Raw genomic sequence first — 9547 nt, forward strand, 5'->3', positions numbered from 1 at the left:
CAAAACAAAAGCGTTTTTAACCGTTTTTTATATAATGCATATGGTTGAAAAGATGTTTTAAAAGTAGCATACAATGATCCACACAAGTTTGCCTCGAAATTGCGTGGTTTTCCTTCTACTGTGCGAACTATCACCGTCGGCCATTTATGGGAGTCAAAATTTTGACCCCCATAAATGGCCGACGTGTTAGTCGACGAGGTAAAAGGAAAACCACGCAATTTCGAGGCATGTTTGTGTGGATCATTGTATTCTACTTTTACAACATCTTTCTACCCATATGCATTTTATAAAAAACGGTTACAAACGTTTTTCAAAGACCAACTCGACCGATCCAAGGCAACGTGTTCCTTTAATTACATTAATTAACACAAAATCAATTTTTTTCTTTCTGTTAAGCACAAATTCGCTGGGAACCAGTCACACATTTTGGCTGATTACGTTAGCCCTGTCTCCTAAAATTGTGTTTGTGTGTGCTTTACTACAGTTCTAATTATTGGTCCCCGGAGTCATAATATTTTGTTGACTGTGTTTGTTCTACATGCTCCCCAAACCAAAATAAATTTACTTAATTTAATTACTTCCAATGTTCCCTTTCTCTTCTTGGTATGACTCTAAAGATTATTAATATTATTAAGAAGAATGGTGTAATTGAGACCTATTGGTTAGTTCAAAGCTCTGGGCTTCGTTTGATATTGGAAACACTTTGTGACAAATTTACAATGATCCAAAATTGCAAAGTGAGACCACGTTGAGGTTTGGAATATGCGTCCTGCCCAATCGACAACGGGCACTATAAACAGAAGTAGGCGCTCACGAGTGTAGAATCACCTGCTTTTCAATAAGCGCTAAAATAGTCTGTGGTAGTAAGACGGGCTCTTGGGCGTTTAGATTTGAAACGTAGCCGCTGGGCATGTCATAACCTTTACCAGTAATGAAAAATTGTCAACCTCGAGCCCAGAGACGTGATCATTTTGGTATCATCACTCGCCTCTAGCCTGAATCGTTTAGGTGTTGATTGGCATATTTGCTGACTGTTACGTGAAACAGTTTTGTAAATGCCACACATTTCACAACCATGCAATCCTTGAACAAGAAATGTTTTACGGTAACAACAAATACATATTGGTTGTTTCCAATAACACTGAGTTTTATCATACTGATTTTTCAACAGTTCTCCTTTATGGTTATACAGGTTAAAGTAACGCCCCGAGCGACTTTGTAAGTAAACTACAGTTAAATCGTCAACTGCCTCACAAGTCCCTGGCAAGCCTACCTGACATTTATAGTCCTTTAAAATCGAAACTGACGTCACACACTCCCCCGATTGTTTATTCCAAACAAAAAACATCATTCCATCGAAATCAGCCAAAGCAATAATGCTGTTACCAAGGCAACAGGACAAGCTCTTTGAAATTCCTTCACAATTATATCTTAAAGGCTGCAGCAGACAATCACCAGTGACTGCATCCCAGAGTCGAAGACACTTATCACTGTACGCACCAACCACCATCTTATCCCGGTAGTCAACATCTCTCAAAATGGCCCCCTCTACATCGATCTTAAAGGTATGACGAAGTGCTCCATCTTCAACATTCCATACGTTGATATGTTTGTGTTTAGCATTATCTTCTGTGATAAACAACGGTATAGCTACACTGATTACTAACTCTGTATCCATGAATAATCGGTCCATATAATCTGTATTGGTTCGTTCCTGCTTGACGTGCAATATCTCTCCAGTCTCAATACTGAAAATACGAATCACCTCGTTTCTAGAACCGACAGCAGTTTTACCATTAAAGACGCTTAAACACGCGACACGTTCACCGAAAGCTGGAATAAGGTGTCGACAAGTTTGAGTTTTAACATCCCATATTTGGATTGTTTCGTTCGACATTACAACCACCAGGCAGTCTTTGTCGATAACCACCTTACGTACAACTGATCGACTGTGCAGCCCTGCGTCCATGTCTCTAGGTTTTAAATTGCTGACATGAAAACGTTTGTTCTTCCAGTTATTCTCAAGATGATTTGCTTTCATGTAAATTTCCTTCCATCTGCACGTAGCAACAAGATCCATCGTTGAGTCCTGCCTGACTATGGCAGCCATATTGAATGACACGTCATTCCGTCCGCCACTTACATCCTGGGGTGTGTACGGGATTTCCTTAGTGAGATCGGTAATGCTACCATAGCGTTCCCATCCATTTCTTAGACACAGAGGGCGCCAGATTAAATCTGTATTTGCTACATAACGCAAACGTCTGTTGCAGGATGCCACGTGACTCATATCTACCACACTCAGATATTTAAATATTAAGGCAAATATTTCAACAGGTAGGTCTGTAAGTTGGAGTTTGTCTGTTGAGTCAGTGCCAGTTCTTTTTGTTTCCATTGTCTTTGCTGAAAGATGTTTAGTTTTTTTGTTACTACTGACGGTGATTGAACTATGTTTGAGAGGAGAGGCGTGTGGTGTGTAGGGGGGGGGGGGGGTATTCCACGTCCAGTTGCTTCAATTGTGGAGGATCAGCTTCCACTCATCATCACGAGTAAACACAGTTCTGAAAGGATAAAAGGTTGTATGCAAATCGCTTGAATGACAATGCAGGTATAACTCTAATTCTACCACCATACCAAGTTGGTAAAAAAAAATCTTGCAATTTTACCTTAAAGTAAAACAATAGTACATTAATAGTGAATAAAACCTTTTTAACACATTCGAAATTAAAACAATCTCAATTGCAATGAAATGACGAAAACGCCCTCTTTAAACTTGTCATGCGTGCACAAATTGGATGAGACAACTTTTGGACAAAATATCAATCTTTCTGAAATAAACTCGATTATCAATGGCCAATGTGCCATACTTCATCATGTAGGCCTATGATTATCAAGCTGCATCTTGCCGGCATGTTATCACAGTAAGCACTAATAATAAAAATTGTACAAACACTTGACTTACACTGAATGCGACGCTGGAGCATTCCACATGTAGGAACAACGGCTGGCATTCACATCGGCAAACCAGACTTCCAAACATTGAATCGTACAGACTTTATAAAACATAGGGGCCTATAAAATACAATACATGTACATATACTTGCATACAACTTCCGTGTCGATGGCCGTTTATTGCAGTGGCTGATTTTCCTGTTAACATCGGTGTTGCATGAATGCACATAGGCCTATCTGCTTTCCATAATAATGCAGTTTTTGCCAGCTATTATAAAAGCACATTTTTTTGCGGTATTCCCGACGCAGTTCTAAAGTCACTTTCCTCAATGGATGAAACGCAGTAGAGTTCAACTCATTGTGTCTGAAAGATTCCAAAGAAAAGACCGTCGAGCTGCATGGTTTATGTACGGTGGTTGCATTTAACTTGCACTAAGTATATGTTATGCATTTTAGAATACCGTGATTGATATAGTGCTGTATCTTCGTCTTTCAAACCTGAAGGGGAAATAAGTTTTGAAACAGTAACGGATTTCTCTCAATATATACTTAACTAGTGACGGCTTGAGAAGGATGCACCCATATCCCAAACAGTGATAGTCATGTACTTTCTTTTCATCAGAGTACGATTTAAATCCAATTGGCTATTTATAAACGTAGGTCAAAGTTTAACACACCTTTAAAGGCAGTGGACACTATTGGTATTTACTCAAAATAGTTTTTAGCATAAAACCTTACTTGTTATTCGAGTAATGGGGAGAGGTTGACAGTTCATAGAAACGGCCCTTCTTAAGTGAAGTAGTTTTCGAGAAAGAACTTTTTTCCACGAATTTCATTTCGAGACCTCAGATTTAGAATTTGAGGTCTCGAAAACAAGCATCTGAAAGTGCGCAACTTCGTGTGACAGTTTTTTTTTCTTCATAGAGTTAACTCGCAACTTCAACGACCAATAATTGAGCTCAAATTTTCACGGGCTTGTTAATTGTATGCGTATGTTTGGATACACCACAAGTGAGAAGACTGGTCTTTGACAATTACCAAAAGTGTCAGGTGTCTTTAAGATGATGGAGGAGATAGTAAAACAGATAGAATTATAGCAGAGACACAAAAACTGAGTCTATGTATAAAAGTCGCCCCAAAAGTTATTCTTCGGACGCTGTTTCTTCCGTAGGGGCATCTTCGCAAGTTTGCGGAGGCGTGAATCGTGAAAACAGATGAGACTCAGACACTGACAATTTTTTCCAAACACGAAATCCTTCTGAGCATCAGAAAACAACCGTCGCTGTGAAGGATTTGCTGGTCCAGGACGCGCTGTTGACCGCCAACAGTCCGGTCAGAAACCCCCTCAATTCAATTCAATTCAATTTATTTATTTCATCACAGAAATAAATAAATTGAATTGACAGAAATAAATAAATTGAATTGAATTGGGCATGTGGTTTTTTTCTCCTGGCTGGCTGGATCTCTCGATTTTTAAGAGATTTGTAGTTGACAACGATCTTTTTTATCAACATGTTACCACTTGCTCAGCAGATGAGTTTATCTGTTTTATAGTTGAGCTTAACAAAAGAATCAATTGAATAGCACTAATCTGTGGTCATGCTCTTAACAATAGTAGCTATCACAGTCGCTGCAGAGATTGGGCATGTGGTTTCTTCTCCTGGCTGGCTGAATCTCTCTTTTGTTAAGAGAATTGTAGTTGGCAAACGTGCTTAGCAGATGAGTTTAATTGTCTCCCTACCCAAACTTGCTTAGCTGATGACTTTATCTGTTTAAAAGTTGACCTGAACAAAAGAAGCAATTGAATAGCGCTGGTACTTGGTACTGCTCTTAGCAATAGAAGCTACCACAGTTGCTGCAGAGATTGGGCATGTGGTTTCTTCTCCTGGCTGGCGGGATCTCTCTATTGTTAAGAGATTAGTCTTTGACAAATACATTTTGTACAAAGGATACTACTTACTTGCTAAACAGATGAGTTTATTTGTCTCCTGACTAAAGGTTGCTTAGAGGATGAGTTTACCTGCCCCCTACCGAGCCTTGCTAAGCAGATAAGCTTATTTGTCTCTCATCCAGATGAGTTTAACTTAGCAGATGAGTTTAACTGTCCCACTACCGAAACCTGCTTAGCATATGAGTTTATTTGTTTACTGACCAAAGCTTGCTTAGAGGATGATTTTTTTTCAGTCCCCTACTGAAACTTGCTTAGCAGATAAGTTTATTTGTCTCTCATCCAAAGCTTGCTTATAGCATATGAGTTTACCTCTCCGACTACCGAAACCTGCTCATCAGATGAGTTTATCTGTCTCTCAACCAAAGCTTACTTAGCAGATGAGTTTACCTGTTCCCCTACTAACAACCTGCTTCGCAGATGAGTTTACCTTTTCCTCTACGAAACTTGCTTACCAAATGAGTTTACCTTCTCTTAGGTAAACTTGCTCTATAATTAATTTGCTTCTCAACTAAAGTTTGCCTAGTAGATAAGTTTACATGTCTACCTACCCAAACTTGCTTAGCAGATAAAAAATATCTGTCTTTTAACCAAAGGTTACTTAGCAGTTGAATTTACCTGTTCGTCTCTCAAAACTTGCTTAGCAGATTAGTTTATTTGTCTCTCATGCAAAGCTTGCTTGTAGCAGGTGAGTTTACCTGTCCCACTACCGAGACCTGCTTTTGGTAGATGAGGTTATTCTGTCTCTCATCCAAAGTTTGCTTAGCAGATGAGTTTATCTGTCGCCCATCACAAAAGCTTTCTTAACGGTTTTATGAGTTAACCTGTCTGCTTCCCAGATTTGTTTAGCAAATATGCTTCTCAACCAGTTCGCATAGTAGCAGATGAGTTTACCTGTCCCACTACCGAAACCTGCTTAGAAGATGAGTTTACCTGTCCCCTATTGGAACTTGCTTAGCCGATAAGTTTATTTGTCTCTCATCCAAAGCTTGCTTGTAGCAGATGAGTTTACCTGTCCGACTACCGAAACATGCTTAGCAGATGAGTTTATCTGTCTCTCAACCAAAGCTTGCTTAGTTTACTTTTTCCCCTACTAAAACTTGCTTTGCAGAAGAGTTTACCTGTCTCTTAACCAAAGGTTACTTAGCAGTTGAAGTTACCTGTTCGTCTCCCAAAACTTGCTTAGCAGATTAGTTTACTTGTCTCTCATCCAAACCTTGATTAGCTGAAGAGTTTATCTGTCGCCCAACACCAAAGCTTGCTTAACGGATAAGTTTACCTGTCTCCCAAACTAGCTTGATTAGCACTTGAGTTTACCTGTCCCCCTACCCATGTTCTTCCCCAGCTTGCTTAGCAGATGAGTTTACCTGTCCCCTACAGAGCTTGCTTAGCAGATACGTTAATTTGTCTCTCATCCAAAGCTTGCTTAGTAAATGAGTTTACCTGCTCACTACCGAAACCTGCTTAGCAGATGAGTTTATCTGTCTTCTGACCAAAGCTTGTATAGAGGATGAGGTTACCTGTCCCCTACTAAAACTTGCTTAGCAGACAAGTTTATTTGTCTCTCATCCAAAGCGTGCTTGTAGCAGATGAGTTTACCTGTCCCACTACCGAAACCTGCTTAGCAGATGAGTTTATCTGTCTCTCAACCAATGCTTGCTTAGCAGATGAGTTTACCTGTCCTCCTACCGAAACTTGCTTAGCATATAGGTTTATTTGTCTCTCACCCAAAGCTTGGTTAGCAAATGCGTTTACCTGTCCGACTACCGAAACATGCTTAGCAGAAGAGTTTATTCGTCTCCTGACCAAAGCTTGCTCAGAGGATGAGTTTATTACCTGTCCCCTACTGAAACTTGCTTAGCAGATAAGGTTATTTTTTCTCTCATCCAAAGCTTAACAATAGAGAGATCCAGCCAGCCAGGAGAAGAAACCACATGCCCAATCCCTAACTGTAATAGCTTCTGATGTCAAGAGCAGTACCAAGGAAAAGCGCTATTCAATTGCTTCTTTTGTTGTTGTAAAATCATCTGCTACAAGCAAGCTTTGGATGAGAGACAAATAACCTTATTTGCTAAGCAATTTTCAGTAGTCGGACAGGTAAACTCATCTGCTACAAGCAATCTTTGGACGAGAGACAAATAAACTTATCTGCTAAGCAAGTTTCGGTAGGGGGCAGGTAAACTCATCCTCTAAGCAAGCTTTGGTCAGGAGACAGATAAACTCATCTGCTAGACAGGTTTCGGTAGTGGGACAGGTAAACTCATTTGCTAAGCAAGCTTTGGATGAGAGACAAATGAACTTATCTGCTAAGCAAGTTTCGGAAGGGGAGAGGTAAACTCAACTGCTAACCAAGCATTGGTTGAGAAACAGATAAACTCATCAGCTAAGCAGTTTTTGGTAGTCGGACAGGTAAACTCATCTGCTACAAGCAAACTTTGGATAAGAGATAAATAAACTTATCTGCTAAGCAAGTTTCAGAAATGGCACAGGTAAGCTCATCCTCTAAGCAAGCTTTGGTCAGGAAACAGGTAAACTCATCTGCTAAGCAGGTTTCGGTAGTCGACAGGTAAACTCATCTGCTACAAGCAAACTTTGGATGAGAGACAAATAACCTTATCTGCTAAGCAAGTTTCAGTTGGGGACAGGTAACTCATCCTCTAAGCAAACTTTGGTCAGGAGACAGATACACTCATCTGCTAAGCAGGTTTCGGTAGTCGGACAGGTGAACTCATCTGCTCAGCAAGTTTTGGATGAAAGACAAATAAACTTATCTGCCAAGCAAGTTTGGTAGGGGGCAGGTTAACTAATCATCTATGCAAGCTGTAATCAGGAGACAAATAAACTCATCTGCTAAGCAAGTAAGTAGTACCCTTGTGGTACAAAATATATTTGTCAAAAACTAATCTCTTAACAATAGAGAGATCCAGCCAGCCAGGGGAAGAAACCACTTGCCCAATCTCTGCAGCGACTGTGGTAGCTTTTATTGTCAAGAGCACTACCACGGATCAGCGCTATTCAATTGCTTCTTTTGTTCAGCTCAACTACAAAACAGATGAAGTCATCAGCTATTAAAGCAAGTTTGGGTAGGGAGACAATTAAACTCATCTGCTAAGCACGTATTAACTTAGTAGTACAAAAGATCTTTGTCAACTATAAATCTCTCAACAAAAGAGAGATCCAGCAGCCAGGAAAAGAAAACACATGCCCAATCTCTGCAGCGACTGTGATAGCTATTGTTAAGAGCATGGCCACGGAGTAGTGCTATTCAATTGCTTATTTTGTTCAGCTCAACTTTAAAACTGAAAAAGTCATCAGCTAAGCAAGTTTGGGTAGGGGAACAGATAAAGTCGTCTGCTAAGCAAATGGTACCCTAGTGGTACAAAAGATATTTATCAACTACAAATCTCTTAACAATAGAGAGATCCAGCCAGTCAGGAGAAAAACCACATGCCCAATTCCTAACTATGTAGATTCTGATGTTAAGAGCAGTACCAAGGAAAAGCGCTATTCATATGCTTCTATTTGTTGCTCAACTTTAAAACAGATTAAGTCATCAACTAAGCAAATTTGGGTTGGGGACAGGTAAACTCATCTGCCAAGCAAGCTTGTTTTGGAGACAGATAACCTCGTTTGCTCAGCACGCTTTAGTTATAAGACAGATAAACTTATCTGCTCAGCAAGCTTGGGAAGGGCATGGGTAGGGGGACAGGTAAACTCAACTGCTAGTCAAGCTTAGTTTGGGATACAGGTAAACTAACATGATAAGCAAGCTTTGGTTGAGAGACATACAAATATCTGCGAAATAAATGTGGAAAAGGAGACAGGTTAACTCATGAATCCGTTAAGCAAGCTTGTGTGTTGGGCGACAGATATACTCATCTGCTAAGCAAGCTTTGGATAAGAAAAAATAAACTCATCTGCTAAGCAGGTTTCGGTAGTCGGACAGGTAGACTCATCTGCTACTAGTAAGCTTTGGGGGAGAGACAAATAAACTGATCTGCTAAGCAAGTTTCGGTAGGGGGCAGGTAAACTCATCCTCTAAGCAAGCTTTGGTCAGGAGACAGATACACTCATCTCCTAAGCAGGTTTCGGTAGTGGGACAGGTTAAGTCATCTGCTAGCCAAGCTTTGGATGAGAGACAAATAAACTTATCTGCTAAGCAAGTTTCGGTAGGGGGAGAGGTAATCTCAACTGCTAACCAAGCATTGGTAGAGAAACAGATAAACTCATCTGCTAAGCAGGTTTCGGTAGTCGGACAGGTAAACTCATCTGCTACAAGCAAGCTTTGGATGAGAGACAAATAAACTTATCTGCTAAGCAAGTTTCAGAAAGGGCACAGGTAAAGTCATCCTCTAAGCAAGCTTTGGTCAGGAAACAGGTAAACTCATCTGCTAAGCAGGTTTCGGTAGTCGGACAGGTAAACTCATCTGCAACAAGCAAGCTTTGGATGAGAGACAAATAAACTTATCTGCTAAGCAAGTACTACCCTAGTGGTACAAAAGATCTTTGTCAACTACAAATCTCTTAACAATTGAGAGATCCAGCCAGCAGAAACCACATGCACAATCTCTGCAGCATTGGTGGTAGCTTCTATTGTCAAGAGCACTACCACGGATTAGCGCTATTCAAATGCTTCTTTTGTTCAGC

The 9547-nt window shown here is 40.2% G+C and overlaps 1 protein-coding gene across 1 annotated transcript; it reads right to left on the reverse strand.

Moving 5' to 3' along the window:
• Positions 1 to 350: 350 nt before the first annotated feature.
• Positions 351 to 2397, reverse strand: LOC139947233 (uncharacterized). Its single transcript, XM_071945111.1, has one exon. It carries the CDS (start codon positions 2393 to 2395, stop codon positions 923 to 925), a length of 1473 nt encoding a protein of 490 aa, XP_071801212.1. The 5' UTR covers positions 2396 to 2397; the 3' UTR covers positions 351 to 922.
• Between the last annotated feature and the right edge of the window lie 7150 nt (positions 2398 to 9547).

Source organism: Asterias amurensis, chromosome 14 (assembly GCF_032118995.1).
Source record: "Asterias amurensis chromosome 14, ASM3211899v1".
NCBI lineage: Eukaryota > Metazoa > Echinodermata > Asteroidea > Forcipulatida > Asteriidae > Asterias > Asterias amurensis.